At 48.8% G+C, this 18,377-nt stretch overlaps 1 protein-coding gene across 1 annotated transcript; it reads left to right on the forward strand.

The window, feature by feature from the left end:
• Positions 1 to 2,507: 2,507 nt before the first annotated feature.
• On the forward strand, positions 2,508 to 12,813 carry RLBP1 (retinaldehyde binding protein 1; the record flags this gene model as incomplete). Its single annotated transcript, XM_079699070.1, has 9 exons — positions 2,508 to 2,665; positions 2,826 to 2,895; positions 5,097 to 5,189; positions 5,459 to 5,587; positions 6,823 to 7,027; positions 8,834 to 9,012; positions 11,029 to 11,187; positions 12,133 to 12,243; positions 12,569 to 12,813. 9 exons carry the CDS (start codon positions 2,508 to 2,510, stop codon positions 12,725 to 12,727), a joined length of 1,263 nt encoding a protein of 420 aa, XP_079555196.1. The 3' UTR covers positions 12,728 to 12,813.
• Positions 12,814 to 18,377: the final 5,564 nt, after the last annotated feature.

The following is an 18,377-nucleotide window of genomic DNA, read 5'->3' on the forward strand; positions in this document are numbered from 1 at the left end:
GCCATAAAAATATACCATAGACTGGGTGGTTTAAACAAGAGACACTTATTTTCTCACAGTTCTGGAGGCTGGAAGCACAAGATCAGGTGACTAGCATGGCCAGGACCCTCTTCCAGGCTGGCAGATGGCCAGATTTCTCATTGTGTGCTCATGAGGCCTTTCTCCATGTGTTCATGTGGAGAGAGTCTGGTGTCTCTTCCTCTTCTAATAATGGCACTAATTCCATCATGAGGACCCCACCCTCATGACCTTATCTAAATCTAGTCACCTTCCAGAAGACCCACCTCTTAATACCAACACATTGGTGGTTAGGGCTTCGACATAAGAATCTGGTGGGAGACACATTCAGTCCATAGCAAACACTTACATCTTTTTCTTTAGTGGTGGGGAGCTAAAGCCAACTTCCCATCTGAAAGTACCAACTGGTTTTTCCTCATATTGTTAAACCTATTTAGTTAGAAAATACTCTTTCAACAAGCATACAGATTGATTTTATTGTTCTACTCCTCATTACTTTAATCTCTGACACCTCTCACTCCCCCACTGCCACACGGAAGACTCTTTTTCATGGAATGAGCATGCCTCCCAGAGGAACTGGAGCCTTTTAGAGCACAAGGTGGCTGCCAGCCCTGTGGGTCAGCCCATGCTAGTCGGGACACTCAATACCATTGTGTAATTTTAAGGAAGATGCAGAATGTTCCTTGACTTGGGTTTTCCCATCTCTCAAAGGAGGGGTTGAGGCCCAGGCAACCCTTGGGGTCCTCCCTGGCCCAGGAGTATTAGTACTGGCCAAGAGGGAATGGCAATGACCAGACTCTTGCCCCCTGAAGCTGCTCCCAGGAAGGTGAGGCAATGTCACCTTCCCCAGCAGCCAAGGGGCAGGTGTGACTTCCCTGGGCAGTCACAGTTGTGTCGCTCTTGCTTCTGGAGAAGGGGGCAGCCTTGTGCATTGAATAATGAGAGGGCTTTAGAGAGACCAGGACTTGACTCTTTACCAGCTGTGTGGCTTTGGGCAGGTCTCCTCACCTCTCTGACTCTAGTTCCCTATTCTGTGGAAAGGGGGGAATTTACTCTCTACTTCACATCTGAAAGGACTGGATGAGATAACACTGGTAAGGCTCTTGCCACTGTACAGAATGGGGGGCATAGCAAATGCAAGCCCCCTCCCTCCCTACCTCCAGCCTGGCAGAGAGAGCCAGGGAGCCCACATAGTCTGCCAATGTGGCCTGCACAGGTGTCTGGGCCAATGAGGGCAGCGTCTCCGCTCACACACTGGCACTATTGTTCCAGCCAGAGAGACTGGACATGAACGTGACTCTTGGGAGGGGGGAAGGGCAGGGCAGAGGCAGAGAAAAGCTGTGAGCAGAGGAATGTCATAGAAAGCTCTGCTCCTTAAACAGGGCCTCGCGGCCTGCCAGCATCCTGAAAATCTCTGGGAACAGTAGCTCACTTCCGTCGGGGCTGTGCCATCAACTCGAAAGTGTTCTCGGTGCACAGGAGCGTTCTTTGTGCTAGAGTCCATCGCCCAGCTTGACAAAGCCTCTTCTGGGGCCTCCATAGTTCCTTCCTGTGGGGAGCCTGAGCCCTCACCTCCACCTCCATTATCTCCCATGAGCCTCACATTCTGTGAAATACCTGGGAAAAAAATCCAACAGCACGCTTACATCAGTTTGCTAAAGCTGCTGTAACAAGGTACTACAGACTGAGTGGCTTAAACAACAGAAATTCATTTTCTCACAATTCTGAAGGCTAGAAGTCCAAGGTAAAGGTGTCAGCAGGGCTGCTTTCTTCTGAGACCCTTCTCCTTGGCTTGTAGACGGTGCCTTCTTCTTGTGTCTTCACATCGTCTTCCCTCTGTAACTGTCTGTGTCCAAATTCCCTCTTCTTATAAGGATACCAGTCATATTGGATCAGGGCTCACCCTGATGACCTCATTTTACCTTAATTACCTCTTGAAGACCCTATCTCCGAATACAGTCACATTCTGGGACTTCCCTGGCGGTCCAGTGGTTAAGACTCCATGCTTCCACTGCAGGGGGCTCAGGTTTGATCCCTGGTCAGGGAACTAAGATCCCCATTTGCCACGCGGTGAGGCCAAAAAAAAACCCAAAACAAAAGTAAACAACAACAAACAACAAAATACAGTCCCATCTGAGATGCTGGGAGATAGGACTTCCTCTCATTATTCCCACTTCTCAGAGGAGGAAACTGAGTCACTGAGTTGTGAAGTCACGTCTCACAGCTAGAAGGTGACAGAGTTAGGATATAAAAGTGGGCAGTCTGGTGCCCAAGCAGGCTCCTATCACTGCACCCCACAGCCTAAAAGTGGGTCAGCCTGTCTTGTCCTTTCCGCACTCAATCTTAACCAGCTACATTTCCCAGCTGGCCTCACTCACTGCCCGACCACGCCAGGCCCTGCTGAGCTCAGGGAGAGGGTGACAGGCCAGGATTCTCCACAGCTGCCATTTCATCTACAATCACATTTAAAATTTCCCTCCATCTTGAGCATGTCTTACCCAGGGGTGTGCTTTCTCAGACCTCCCTGCGATGAGAGAGAGGACGGGGAGAAGCGTATGGGGCTGGCCCAGATCCCATCCCCACAGCCCGGCTTCCACATGGCTGAGCAGGAACTCTGGAGCAGACGCACACAAAGGAGGGCTTTGAGGTGGCTCCAGCCAGGCCCAGGCTGATCCCCGCTCCCCCCTGGTGCATCACTTGCCCCAATCTGGGCCTCCCTGTGAGCCTGATTTAACGGGAAACTGTGGGCCGTGAGAAGTTCCTTGTGACACACTAATTCCAACCTGCTGACTGGACCACGCCCCCAGAGGAGGCAACCTCCAGGCCCTGGAGGACACAGGCACCAGGTGTCCCAAGGAGGAGCTGCTGACTTGGCAGGTAAGTCAGTAGCAGGGGCCTGGCTGGGCCAGGAAGCCCAGGACTAGGGTGAGGAGTCAGCAGTGGGGAGACCACATCTCAGGCTGCTCAAAAACTGAAACCAGCTAGCCATTTTTCAGGTTGAGCCAGACCAACCTGATGGCAGACGTAGCAAATAAAAATGTAGGACACCCAGTCAAATGTGAATTTCAGATGAACAACAAATACTTTTTTAATATAAGTATGTCCCAAATTTGTATGGCACACACTTAAACACTTCAAAAAAACTTTTGCTCATCTGAAACTCACATGTAATTGGGCATTCTGTATTTTAACTGGCAACCCTAGATGGCAGGGAACAGACTCCACATGGAGTGAGGGGTGGGTATATTTTCTTGTATACAGCTCATAAATCAATATTTAAAAAATCAGAGTTAGTAGATTGGGCATATTTTAAAAAGAGTTGCTGTACTGACTTTAACCCTCCATTTCTAAGATCTAGGATCTTGTCCTGATGAGCTGCCTAACTGGCTGGGGGTGTCTAGCCACTGTCTCTCCTGTCTGAGCCCTTTGCTCAGGGAGTTCTGTCAGCCCCTCCCTTTCTGTTCCAGCAAAATCCAAGGGACTTTGTCTGTATTTCAGTCTGTCTTGTATATATGCCTGTATATTTGGAAGTCTACCTGCTAGAAAGCTGACTTAGATTTTATTCCTGTTGGTGGATGACAGCCCCCAGAACCTCCCTGCCCTGCTGGGTCTGTGGAGTGGGAGAGGCAGGAAATGGGAGATCCTCAGATATTCCCTGGCATCCTCTAGGTTTCTTTGTGCAAGTTGGGGTAATGATCAATATAATGCTAAGAAAGGGAAGGGGAACTATGTTTTAGAGCAAAACACTGTGCTAGGTACCCTACAGAAATTATAGGATCTTCATTACAACTCTATTTGGTAGGTGTGGTTATTATCCCCAATTTGCAGATGAGGAAACTGAGGCTCAGAAAGGTTAAATAACCTACCACCCTAGCTCATATGGGTGGTAAATGCCAAAGCCTGATTCAAACCTGGTTCTCTCTGACCCTAAAGGGTTTTCTGTGACACCAGCTCTCCTAGGGAGTTTGCCTGGAGATGTCTTGGCTCTAGGTGTCAAAGCAAGTCTTGGTCTCAGGCAGACATAGGTTCAAGTCCCACCTCTGCTTACTAATCAACAGTGAACAGATGACAGAACTGACCAACGGAAAACTGGTCAGAGGCAGGAGCAGGGTGGTGACGGGTCTGGGGACATTTAGGTAGGAGAGGAGAAAATCTGGAAATAGAAGAGTTGTCTCCAAAAATACTCAGTGTGCTGTCATGTGTGCAGTGGATGAAATTGGTTCTGGTGGGCAGGCACTGCTTCTGTGTTCATTATTTAATTAAATCCTCATAAACTTCCATCTCCCTTTTACAGGGGACAGCCAAGATACAGGTTAAATCACAAAGCTTGCAAATGGAAGAGAGAATTCGAACCCAGGTCTAACTTTTGCCACAACAGGCTGCCTCTTGATGCTGATGGAAAGTTCACAGCTTGGTCTTAAGTCCCGATCCCTGGCTATTGCGGGCTGTGTGACCTTGGCCAAGTCACTTACTCTCCTGGGCCTGTTTCCTCCCATGTAGAATGGGAATAATAATGCTGGCTCCCAGACAATGGATTTGAAAATAGCGCATCACAAGGCACAGAACACGCATGCAGTTATGGTTATGTAACTAGCTATCACCCCTCTGGAGAGTTAATTCACTGGAACGGGGCCATCCACTAGGCTGGGAAGTTTCTGAGGTGCCCCTTTGGGCTGGAAAAGGAGGGCCACAAGTGGGAGGACGGATTGTCTTATCCTGCAGTGATCATGTAACTGAGAATGGAGGCTGATCCTAGTTTTTCCCTGGCTGGGCCAACTCATCTTAAGAACTGAGGTTTGAGGTATTTTGTGTGTGTTCCTTCTCAAAGGGGTGTTTCCCAAAGTGTAGCCCAAGAACCACCTTCTTCAGAGCCACCGGGAGTGCTGTTTTAAAGTATAGATGCCCGGGCCCCAGTTCAGACCTCCTGAGTCAGAATCACAGGTGCAGGGCCCAGGCATCTGCATTTCTAACAAATGTCCCACGTGATTCTGATGCACTCAAAAGTATGAGATCCACTGTTCTGAGACAATAACAGAACGGTTTCTCCATACCACTGCAGCCCTGACTTCCTCTCCTAGGAAGGAGGCTGCCTGGAGAGGCCAGGACAGAAGAAGCGGGGTCTTTCTTTTTCCGAGCACTCCGAGTCTTCCAGAGGCAGCATGTCAGAGGGGGTGAGTACCCCTGTGCCCTGGGGCTCCCCTCCATCCACCTTCCCTCCTTCCCTTTCTCCCTTCCTGTTTCTCTGCCATCTGGTCTGCTCAGGGTTATGGGCATTCACCCCTACAACCTCTCTGCGGTCCCTGACCCCACCCAAAGGGAGGAAGCTCAATGGTGACCTTGGGCAAAAGCACTAGTTTAGGGTCTGAGCAGACCCATTTGACTGGCTTGCTCAGGTTGCTGGGGGTCTCTTCCTGTCTTTTCCTGACTTCTCTCTGCCCAGGCGGGCACATTCCGCATGGTCCCTGAAGAGGAACAGGAGCTCCGTGCCCAACTGGAGCGGCTTACAACCAAAGACCATGGACCTGTCTTTGGCCAGTGCAGCCAGCTGCCCCGCCACACCTTGCAGAAGGTGAGGTGACCCCGGGGTGTGCAGAGGGACAGGGTAGAGAGGCAACAAGGGGGAATGTTGATAGCATCCTCTCTCCTGTAGAAAGGGTCCAGCACCAGCTCTCCAGGTCATTCTGGACCTAAAGGACTGGCTTGTTCTAGGGGCTATTCTGAAGGTCAGGGCCATGGCAGCAGTTGCGGTGACCAGATGTCCAGGCCAGCCTATTCCAAGACTATGGCACCAACAGTGTTCCCTGAAACCAATGCCAAGACCGAGGGCTTCTGGACCAGGGATCATCCTAGACTCAGATGTGAGGAACATTGGTTTGCAATGGCCTTGGAGAACAGGGATCCAACTGTTGCCCACATTGGACAGGAAAAGGCCTGAGTTCTAATACCAGACCGACTTCCAACTTGCTGTGTGACCTTGAGCAAACTTCTTTCCCTCTTTGGGTTTTGCTTTCTGTACCTATGAAAGGAAGTTGTTGGACCAGTTCAGTTTATCAGACTGTGCTCTGTGGAGGGTGGGAGAGCTGTCTTGGGGTTAAGCTGGACCCGGGCTCCTGGCTTCCATCTCTGCTCCCTGGGCGTCTCAAGGGAAAAGTGCTCTGAGGTCCCCCAGACCTGCCTTTCCCCCTCATGCCGTCCAAGGAAAGAGCTGCCCCTGGAACGCTGAGGAGTTCTCCAGGCTCAGCCAAGGGGAGGAACAGGAGGCAGAGGACAGGCTGCCAACTGCCGGGTATCTTTGATTTTGGAAAGGTCAGAAATGAGCCTGGGAGGCAGCAGAGTGAAGCGATTAAAAGTCCAACCTGAGTAAGAGTTTCAGCTTCACCCCTTTTTATCTGGGTGACCTTGGTCAAGAATACCTTGACCTCTATCAGCCTCAGTCTGCTCACCCTGAGAAATGGGGATAAGATGACAACCTTCCTGTGACGGATTGTGGCAAAGATTTAAAAACATAATGTATCTAAAGGACTTAGCAGTGTGCTAAGTCAGGGCTCCAGTAGGCTGTTGTGATTAGAAACGTTTAGCTCTCTGGCTGTCTCCTCAAACACACCCAGGATGAAAGTTTGACCTAATTTTCTCCAAATGTAATTGGCAGTCTGAGGTGCTGCCAGTGCAGAAGCTGCCCCTGTGGGCAGAGCAGCGATGGCCCCAGCTGCCGCGCCCTCTGCCCCTCAGCCTGTCTGGCACCTGGAGGAGCCTCCCGCACCCACGCCTACCTGACCTCGTGCCTGCACCCCACCCCTGTTCCAGGCCAAGGACGAGCTGAATGAGAGGGAGGAGACCCGGGAGGAGGCGGTTCGGGAGCTGCAGGAGCTGGTGCAGGGGGAAGCAGCCTCCGGGCAGGAGCTGGCCGTGGCCGTGGCTGAGAGGGTGCAGGGAAAGGACAGCACCTTCTTCCTGCGTTTCATCCGCGCGCGCAAATTCCACGTGGGCCGAGCCTATGAGCTGCTCAGAGGTGAGGCCTGCGCAGGATGGGTGGCCCTGGGAAGGCTGCGGGGGGTGGGGAGTGAGGGGGGAAGGGGGGAAGGTCACGAGGAGGGCATTGACCCTCACCAAGGCACTGAGACCGACTCCTTCACTTCCCTCCTATTCCCTGTGCCGTGCAAGTCACTCTCTCTGAGCCTCCTTTTCCTTACCTGTAAAATGGGTGTGTGAACTAAATAGCCTTCAAGATCCCTTTCAGCTCTGACAATGAATGGATGAGTCTGACAGGACCAGATTCCTAGAGGTCTGGCCCCGCCTCTTCACTCTCCTGAGTCTCAATGAGCAGAACTGAGTCACCCAGATTGGGTGCCCAAATTGGGGTAGTTTCCTCTCTCACCCCTGCTCTCCCCTTCCCCACCCGCCCAGCCTAGGTTTTGGCTCTGGAGCACTGCAGGGAAGGTGGGTATGAGCTTGACTCTCCTTAGGTACCCAAACCTCACGCATAGTAGAATTGAAGATGGTGCCAGCCCTGGGGGTGAGTCCCAAGGACAGAACCATCCTGGCCATGCCCACGGTATGAAGACCAGTGTCTTAAGGAAATCAAGTCCTTGGTGCTGGTGGAGGGAAGGGGTGTCTGAGCAGGCCCTATGCAGCCTGATGATTCTCCTTACTTCTTCCTTCCTTCCGCAAATGGTAATTCTCTGCTTTGCCAACCGCTGTTTTAGGCCAAAGGATGTGGCAGAGAACAAAGCAGACAAGAACTGCCGGCCCTCGTGGGTCTTATAGTCTAATGGTGGAAATAATAAACCAGACAAATAAAATAAAAATATACAGAGAAAAATAAAGAAGGTGGATATAAAGGACTGAGGGGTCGGAGTTTTAGGTAAAGAGGCTAGGAAGGCTCCAGTGCAAAGAGAACTCTTAAAGAAAAACTCGAAGGAAATGAGATGCCTGGGGAAAGAGCAGTAGGGCAGAGGGTACAGCAAGATGAAGACTAGGTGGTGGGGGCTTCCCTGGTGGCGCCGTGGTTGAGAGTCTGCCTGCCGATGCAGGGGACACGGGTTCGTGTCCCGGTCCGGGAAGATCCCACATGCCGCGGAGCAGTTAGACCCATGAGCCATGGCCGCTGAGCCTGCGCATCCGGAGCCTGTGCTCCGCAACGGGAGAGGCCACAACAGTGAGAGGCCCGCGTACCGCAAAAAAAAAAAAAAAAAGACTAGGTGGTGGGAACGGGCCTGGAGTGTTGGAGGAGCAGCGAGGAGGTCAGTGGCTTTCCCTTGGCAAATGCCTCCCCAAACCTCCTCTGGGCCTGGTCCCTCTGGGGTTTGGTGGAAGAGACGATCGCAGATAGGTGGGGACCTGTTCGGGATGAGTCAGGGTGGGGTTAGTGGGTGGTGGGAGTGCCGCTGGAGTCAGAGAGGGCCTCTGTTTCCTGCTTTGGGTTTTATCTGGGGGTCATTTCCCCACCCCACCCCACTCACCTAAACCTGTGCCCAACTGAGAAACCTGTGCCTCTACCCTTGGGAAAGAGAAAAATACCAAATAGTAATTGTCCTTAGATTTAGGATTACATCTTGTGTTTTTACAGTTTACTCATTCGTTCGTACCTGGAATCTTGTTTGATTACCACAGCAATTTGGTGAGATAGGCCAATATTATCATCCTATTTTTTGGAGAGGTAATATGGGGCACAGAAAGGTTGAGTGTCCTGCTGGGTTACACATAGCTTGTAGGTGGAGGAGCCAGGCAGGAGCCTGTGGGTCTCTGGATGCCCACCATGTGCCACCCCAGGATGTGCTGGCTCCCTGAGGGGCCTCTTCTGCTCCCCCTCTGCCAGGCTATGTGAACTTCCGGCTGCAGTACCCAGAGCTCTTCGACAGCCTGTCCCTGGAGGCTGTCCGCTGCACTGTCGAGGCTGGCTACCCTGGTGTCCTCTCCAGTCGGGACAAGTATGGCCGAGTAGTCATGCTCTTCAATATTGAGAACTGGGACTCTGAAGAAATCACCTTTGATGAGGTCAGTGGGGATTTGCCTGGCTCCCTCCCATCCCCTGGGCTGGGCTCCCTCCTCCAAACGTGGCCTCTATTGGACCCTCATTCCTGGCTCCCCAGGAGGCGAGGTTTGTGGGGGAATGGCCAGTAGCTCATGGCACCAGGCCCTTTCCCGGCAGGAGGAGAAGTCCTAGGATGTGCCATGGCAGCTGGAAAACCCAGCAGCTTTGAAGGCAGGGCCCACTGGCCAGTACACGGCTGCCCCCTGGTACCCCTGCCAAGTGGGAGTGACAGCTGTGGGCCATGAGCTGGGATCAGCCCTGCCAAATGCTGAAAGCTGAGAGCGACACAGACCATATATATATATATATATATATATATATATATATATGATTTCACTTGTCAGGCCTTTAAGAGAGCTGTCCTAGTGGGGGAACTAGGGTTTATCTTGAGAGAACTTTGGCATGTGCCACCAGGCCTTAAAAAAAGTACAAACTCATTTTAGAAAATGCTGCCTAGTAGTCGCAACACCATTTATTTAAAAGTCCATCGTTTTCCCCAGTGGCTTGAGATGCCATCTTTATCATATTCTGCATCTTCATATGTGTTTGGATCTATTTCTGGACTTTCTATTCTGTGCCATCGGTCTGTCTTTTCATGCTCCAATATCACACTGTTTAAATTATAGAGATGGTATAGAATGTTTAATATCTGTTGGGATCAGTTCTGTCCTTAATGCTCCTCTTTTTCAGGGCTTTTCTAGCTATTCTTGCATGTTTACCTTTCCTTATGAACTTTAGAATTAATTTATTAAGCTCTAGGAGAAATGTCAGGAGATTTTTATTGGTATAACATTAATGTAGATTAACAAACTTGGAGAGAATCAGCATCTTTATGAATGCAACATCCATGGCCAGTGGTACTATCCACAAAAAAGGGATGCCTTCCCTTTTACATTTTGAGCTTCCAGGAGTGTTTTAAAGTTTTCAAACCTTAGGCATGTTTGTCAATAAATTTGTAGTAAGTATTTATTTTATTGTTGCTATAGGTGGGACTTTCTCTGCCATTATATCTCCTACTTGGTTATTTTTTGTATCTATGAAGATTATTGGTTTTGTATGTTAATTTCGTATCCTGGTATTTTTACTGAATTCTTCTGTTATTTATGTTACTCATATAAATGACTCTCTCAGATTTTCTAAGAATACTATCATATTATCTGTAAATGGGGGACATTTTTTCTTTTCCTCTTCTAGTTCTTATACCCTTGATTAAAAAAAAAAAAAACAACTTGGATGCACTGGCCACTACTTCCAACACAGAGTTGAATAGTTGAATAGGCCACTACTTCCAACACAGAGTTGAACATGCTTACCTTGTTCCTGATCATATTAGGGATGCCTGTAGTGTTTGCTACTGAATAAGATACTGGCTTTAGGACTGAGGCATACATACGTATGGTAAGGAAGAGACTTAACAAATATTTTTTCTTGTTACATAAGTGATATCTACTCATTTTAGAAAATACCAAAAAAATCACAAATTTAAAATCATCCACAATTCTACCACCCAGAGATTTCTACCACTGACATCCTTCCAGCCTATTTTTTCTAGAAACCTAGAAACATATGTGAACGCATATGCACACAGACATACACATTTTTTCTTATAAAAATGGGATTGTACTCTACAATAATATACCATGAATGGATATCTTTCTGTATCATTAGTCTTATATATCACCGTTCTAGAATACTCCATGGCATGAATACACCATAATTTCACCAGTCCCTTATTGCTGGACATTTAGGTTGTTCCACTATTATAGGGGTACAAGGATAAACACTCTGGCATCTAACCGTGGATATGACATTGAAGATTATTTTCTTGGCATACATTCACAGAGGTGGACTGTCCCAGCTCAAAGCCTGTGACAAATTACCTCTGGGAAGGGGTATACCAGTTAGCTCTCCCGTTAGGACCTTGAGTCTTAACTGTCTTTGTGGGTTGGATCTTACAGCCTGTTCACGTTGTGCCCAAGATCTTGCAGGCATACTGTTTCATCCTGGAGAAGCTACTGGAGAATGAGGAAACTCAAATTAATGGCTTTTGCATCATTGAGAACTTCAAGGGCTTTACCATGCAGCAGGCTGCTGGACTTCGGGCTTCAGATCTCAGGAAGATGGTGGACATGCTCCAGGTGAGGCCACAGAACCCTGTCCTGCAGGAGCCTCTTATGGGTGGGAAGGCTGGGAGGCTGGGCTGGGTTTCCCGGTTTAATGATGCTGGCAGGGACCTGAGAAGACAGCCGCCTAGTGCCCAAAAGAGCAATGACAATCACAGCCCCAGCCACAAACACTTCGTGGTGATCAACAGTTTGCCACATGTTCACATTCATTAATTCATTAACTCCTTAAAAGCATTCTCTCCCTGCTTCCCTGCTTCGTTTTACAAACCTGGAAATCTAGGCTCAGAGATTTGAGTGACTTCTCAAGGTCACACAGCTATCAAGTGGCAGAGGCGGGACTTGAACCTACACCTTCTGACCTAGAATCCCATTCTCTGTCTACATATGTCATGCTGCCTCCCTCTAGATGTGAATTTATCCTGAGAAAGAGGTATCATTAATGCTCCTGACAACTCACTCCTATATACTGATGTGTCAGAAGTCCTTTCTTAGAGCTAATCTAATCTTAAATCTGCTTTGCCTTGGAAAGGAGAGATGGGAGGTGGGAGTCATGGGAGGGGACAAAGGACAATGAGGCATGACAATAGTGTACCTCTGCTCTATAATAGTTTGCAGTCTGCTCAGCAGGCAAGTGGATTTGAAAAACCTTGGTCACCTGAAAACTACGCAAGGCTACCATTTCATTTCCTTATTCCACCTAATTACAAGGTTTTGTGCATCCGCAGGATGAGGGCTGGGTTGTGTGGCCTCTGGGGCATCCTTTCTTCAGTTTGGAGCTGCAGTGAAGCCAGGTCTCCCCAGCTGCTGGCCTGGGGATGGAACCTTCAGTGGGCTATCATCTGGGGCAACCGAGTGCTGACAACTCTGTCCTCTTGTCATGGGGAGAGGCAGTGGGAGAGTAAGTGGGAACCTCTGAGGTCATGGGGCCATGTGGTGGGGTGCTGTCTGTCCCTGCAGGATTCCTTCCCAGCCCGGTTCAAAGCCATCCACTTCATCCACCAGCCGTGGTACTTCACCACGACCTACAACGTGGTCAAGCCCTTCTTGAAGAGCAAATTGCTCCAGAGGGTGAGTGCGTGGCCACGCAGGGAAGGTGCCCGGTGATCGTCTGGTGTGTGAGTGAGTGAACGGGGTTGTAGCAGGAAAGGGTTCAGGAGACAAGAGGGATGATGGTGGAGGAGGAGGACACCCCACCTGAGCCCTCCTCAGGCTCTGTACCAAGGTTCTGAACCAAGTGGATCCCACAGACAGCACAACAAGGAGGACTTCTGAGAAGGCCATCACCAGGCAGAGATGGCATGTGTGCCTTTGTCCTCCTGTCCCTCTTCTCCCCCCAGCCCTCATCCTAAGGGAACCCCCCTTGTTCAGCTCTGTCTCCTCTGCTTCCCTGCAGGTCTTTGTCCATGGAGAAGACCTCTCCAGCTTCTACCAGGAGTTCAACGAGGACATCCTGCCCTCCGACTTTGGGGGCACACTGCCCAAGTATGACGGCAAAGTCGTTGCTGAACAGCTCTTTGGTCCCCGGGCCCAAGCTGAGAACACAGCCTTCTGAGAACATCCCCTGCCATCCGACCTGTAGTTAGTGTCCCTGGGCCTCTCCTCAGCTGCCCTGGACTCAGAAGGCTGGGAAAAGGGCTGCCTGGGGTGACTGTGGTTCCTCTGAACCTTCCTAAGCTTGGGTGAGCTCAGGTGTCACCCTCCTCCCAAGCTGGGGGGCAATAAAAAAGCAGGGGAATTCCCTTGAGCAAGAAGAAGTGAGGGCATTTATACTCCTACTGCCTCTGAAGCTTTAGGACAGAGATTTGTGTGGAGTTGAGTGTCAAAGACTCTAATCAAGCTTCTCAGTGATTTTCTTTGTAATAGTTTTGCTATTTAGGGTCTGTGAAAATAGGCAAGGAGGCTGCTTTAAAAGTCTCTCCCACCCCTAAAAATATAAAAAAGAAGATAAGAGAGGGGGAATATAAGTGAAAATGATCTGGCAAGTATAGTGATCTTGGTGGCTGGTAGGCAGGTGAAACGTTTTCCACGTGTAATTCCAGGGTGGAAGCAGGCTTGAAGTAGCTCCATTTTGGGGAGGTCTGGTCCCCCTCAGTCAGGTGCAGTCTGATGTATGCAGTGGTAGTCAGGAGCTTGGACTTCCTTCAAGGGTGGCAGTTGTGTCCCCCTCCTTCTGTCTGTGGGGTCTCTCCACCAAAGCTCTCTCCTCCAGACCCCTTGCCTCAACGGATAGTTTTACATAGATTTACAGATGGTATCTTCTCTGAGCACTCTCCCAGTCCTCAAGTTATCCAGTGAACACTCTTCTTTGTCTTCAGTCTCAAGACACCTTATAGAAATGAACTTCTACTTTCAAGCTCTGCATATTTAGACAAATATAAATGCTTTCCTTTCTGTGCAGTTGGCTTTCCTCAAGTGTCTGGTGACTTTTGAGTGTGTGTTGGGCATGCTGCTCTGTCTTGGGGAAGGCCTGGCTTCTTCTGGGCATGGGGCTTATAGGCACTGACAGATTCTTTTCCCAAGATCCTACACTGACTTTCCCAGTGGAGGCAGACACTTGTTCCTGTTGTCTGGCTCATGGTGGTGGGTGAGGGTCAACTGGCCTGGCTGCCTCCACTAGGTACCCTGATAATCATCCCAAGACTTCTCTGCTCTTGCCTCCTTCTGGGCATAAAGCACCCTTGGTGCTGCACCCACCTTTTGGGGCAGGACCTTCAGCTGTTTCCTGGGCTGTGGGTTCCATCCAATGCAGTTTGCTTTCACTCCTTTAGGAATTTATCTGAACCACTGAATTCTCTTTCTCGTTTTCCAGTGTGGCTGTGTACATGTACATATATATGTGACTGTACATATATATGCATTTACTTCTTATACCTTTTCTTTCATTTCTAGGGTTTGCAGTGTATGCTCATCACCCAAGTAATTTCCTTCTCTATGACATTCACAGTCAACAATCTATGTTCATAAATGATATACATACGACTTCAGAGCTGGAGGAGGAATCATAGAAAATTATTGTGGGTGGCTGACCAGTGAGGATTTCTCCCAAACCCTTCTTTAAATCCTTTGAAACTTGAAGCTTTTCCAAATCAAACCTTACATGGAACTCTAGTATTAAGCCTAAAAAGAGTGGAGGTCTATGGTTGAAGGGGGCTCAGCAGCCTCACCCCGAGAGATCTCCTAGAACATCTGGAGCTAAGAAGGTATTTCAAGTGTGAGGGCACAAACATGCCGCTGAGGGGGCAAGTGATAAGAGAATGGGGACTTGCGTTTGCCAAGATAGAGGGTATTGGGGAGTCGACAGTACAGGTGTTGGTGGAGCGGGAGCAGGGATGAGGCTGAGTTTTAAAAATTAAAGGAATGAGCATTTTTTTAAACTTTCAAGATACACTTATAATTGTTAGGTAAAAGAGTTGTGTCCCAAATTTGAGGAAAACAGTGGCTGATTCCTCTTGGATGACTCCCATCTTTCCCCTGGCCCCTAATTGCCAGGAGCCCTCCTAGTCCCACCCTCTGATTTGTGGGAGCTCTAATTTATAAATGAGATTAGGATATGGGAAAAACTGCAGGCAGAGGCTCTTGGGGCAGCTTTGTCTTACTCAAATCCAAACGGATGCTGGTGTCCCTCCTAAAGGCAGCAGGGCTAGGGCCTTAGCTTAGGGAGGGTTTGACATAAAAGCCCAGGGGCTTTCTGAGGAAGAAGCTATAGGGTTGGGACCCAGCGAGTCGGTTCTGACCGTGGGCTGCCACCACCCTCTGCTGGCCGTGCCGTGGTACTGCCCCTCCATGCCCAGGGACAGACTAGCCAGGGGCAGGCCAAGCCAGACCTTGCCAGGAAGGTGGTGCCGCCTTTGGGAGCAGGCGCCTGAAGACCACGAATGTTAATGTTAAAATCTGATGTGCTCAGTCTCACAGAATCCGAGCTGCCTACATATGCTGTATTCTTACAAGTGGCCACAACCCCCGCATTAATGAGAGAGGAAGAGGGACAGTAAAATACTCTTGAAAGCCAGCAAATAGGAAGGGGGACAACAAAGCATGACTTTCACGGCAACCACTTGCTGCTCAGAACATCTTCCTTTCTGGAGACGTCTGGGATGAGGCAGGGGTTCTACATGTGAAAGTAATTTGAGCATAGCAAAAGTTGGGAAGTCACAGTGATGCATCATGTGGCCCTTTGGGGAAATACTATCTGTTAGCAGATGGAAGCATTTGTTAAGGTGTGGATGGAAGTCTCAGTAGGGAAATGGGCCATCAGCTTCAGAGAGCCTGTGAGCAAGACTGGTCACTGCTTAGAGCCTCGAGTTTACCTAAAGGACGCTGTAGGAGGCCAATGCTCCCTGGTATCCTGGCAAAGTTTTCCTGGAAGAGGGATGCCCAGGTCTTAGGTCAACCAGGAAAAGAGCTGAAGAGTCACCTTCAGGGTGAACTGGACCACCTTTTATCCCACTTTCAATGGTGGGCGTGGCTCTGGTGTTGAGGAAGCTTAGCAGTGCAGGGTCTGGAAGCTCACAGGATACCAGAGAGACTTACTACTCAAAGTGTGGTCCCAGGAGGGGACTGCTCAACGTAACACTTTGAAAAACATTATTTTATTTGATTCTCTCAATATCTAGAGACAGGCATTCTTATTAAAATTATTCTCATCTTAGGGGTTAAAAAAAAAAAAAGAAAAAGGAAAACCCAAGGTCCAATACTGATCAGGGTCACAGAGCTAGGAAGTGGCCTGGATGGGACCCTAACCCAGCAACTCTGGCTCCAAATCCCTTGGCTCTGTTACTACCAATGCTTTGTCTCAAATGTTTATTTCTGGGGATAGAGGAAATGTAGGTAGAGGTGGGGAAGAGGAACCATGGAATTAGAGCTTCATTTATTCCAGATCAATTTCACCAACATCATCAGATAAAGGAGGAAATAACTTTAAGGGGAAACCAAATGGTCTTCAGTAGAGATGCTGGGGTAATTTCAAATGGGGTAGGCAGCACGAATCAAATATAAGTCCTGGGTGCACATAGACACACAGAGAGAGAGAGGTTTAACTTTTCTTTGGGAGAGATTGAGCAGTTCAAGGCTAAACTGCCAGTAAGGTTGTCCTAACCACTCAGCTACATGTGACCCCCTCTAAGGGGGGGATACACCAAGACAGAAATGAGGAGGGAGGCTGTCATACAGCTGGAGGGCCATCCAGTTAGGTGTTTGGTCCTTAACATGGGAAAGTACTCCCTATAGAGCTAGAGCTGAGAGGCCTGTTATTGGAAGGTATAATAAAAAAGACATCAGCACCCTTGGGTCAGCGAGTGATTGTAGATAAATGTCACCTAGAACAAATCTATAGGGTAGAATCAGGAGAGGCACAGCTGTGCGCTGACCACATTGGCAAGCTGTTGGCATCAATCTGCCTAACACCCTGGACCTGAAATCTCTTTCAAGTGGTACTTTTCATAGGTAGTGTTCTTTGCAAGTTGGTTTTCTTGGATCAAAGTAGTCTGGCTATTTTGTGGGTGATAGGAAGTGGGGCGGTGGGGTCGGTGCTGGGGGAGAAGCTTGCTTACCAGGAAGGGATACACTTTGGAATTCGATTTTGGGCATTTTTAGGCCTCGCTAATGCATGTCCTCCAAAACCAACACTCCCCACCCCACTTAGCTTGTCAAAGGTTTTGCATGGCCAAGGAGGGAAGAAAACTCTGAGTGCAAGGTCCCTGGGGTGGGGGGAGCATGCACTGGCACAACTCTCCTGGCTGGGCCAGGGCTTGGCCCTTGGAGACCCTTAGCTTGGATTCAGACAGATGCAAAGAAGAAGAAAACACCACCATTACTCAACCAACCCAGTATAACCTTAATTTAGGTCACGTTCACCCAGTCTTCTCAAAGAACACTATTAGAAAAGGATGGGACTCATGCGTGGCAACCACCATTTACATCTCACCTTACATTCTGTCTACATGGTTCACTTTATAGAGCAAGTATTTAAAATGCTGATATCTCACTATTCCCAAGCCAGGCCTTGGCTTTCTTCCTGGAGAGGATGGGCTTGTAAAGACACCTGTGGGCTGCTCATTTCTTTGGTATTTGCAAGGCTGGGTTAAAATCAGTTGTGATGAGAACTTGGTGTTTTGCCCATTTCTTTCAAGCTCGTGCTTCGGTGAAGACACAGGAAGAATCCTTTTAGATAGAAAATCTCCACTACAAAGGACGCACAGCCACGCCACATTTTTAGTCTTTTATTTTTTTAAGTAAAGAAATTCCATTGAATCAAAGATAACAAAATTACAGTTTTTGTTTGTAATGATCTTTGTTTACCACCACACAGAATCAAAACAGAACCAAAAGTAATATGAGAACATAAAATGATCAAGGACACCACTGTTTAGTATAATTTCTTAATAAAGGTAAATATCCTCATATTTAGAAAAAATTGCATTGCTAGTTGCAAATCTTAAACACCTCAGTGCTGGAGGATCCTGTATTCCGCCTCCCCCACCCCCAATCCACCAGCACGGAGGCTTTCAGAACACAAACTCAAAAATACATTATCTTTAGGGCAGCATTTGAAGTTTCAGAAAGTCCAAAAAAAAAAAAAATCAAACAAAACAAACAAAAATTAGGAATGTGAAAGTGATGGTTCTCAAAAATCAATCTGGAAGCAGATCTGCCAACAGAAGAATGTGGTTCATGGAAGTCTAACCAGGAAAGGGGGAGATGCAAACTGGCTCCCCCCTCCACGCCCCCAGCCCCTGGTGTCGCTAAGGCAGCTGCAGTGGCAGGAGTCAAAAGCTCAGGTACAGTGAAGGTCTTCCTGAGGCAGTGGGAGAGACCCAGACCATCTGAAATTGGTGTGGAGAGGTGACAGGATTCTACATGGACTTGTGCTTTAGGAAAACTAAAGAGGCCCAAACAAAAAGCAAACCAAACCTAACTCCCACACCCAGGAACTCGGTCCACCCACTGGGAGGGAGTGGCTGGCGCTAGGACTGAGGGCTCAGCAATTATTCTAGGTGACTGTTGGCTGCTCCATGTGGGTGGTCTGGAAGGAGAATGCCTATTGAGATGAAGGGTGTTTCTGCAGGTGCTATACGTGGACTGTCCCCAACTTACGGCGACAGATTTCTTGGCTAATGGGGACCAGAACGGGGAGACGGCAGGTTATAGGTTTTATTACTAACTGACAGGAGTCGAGTTAAAGGACTTAATTCACTGGTTGGAGA

The sequence above is a fragment of the Hyperoodon ampullatus genome, assembly GCF_949752795.1.
Source record: "Hyperoodon ampullatus genome assembly, chromosome: 3".
In the NCBI taxonomy this organism is placed as follows: Eukaryota; Metazoa; Chordata; class Mammalia; order Artiodactyla; family Ziphiidae; genus Hyperoodon; species Hyperoodon ampullatus.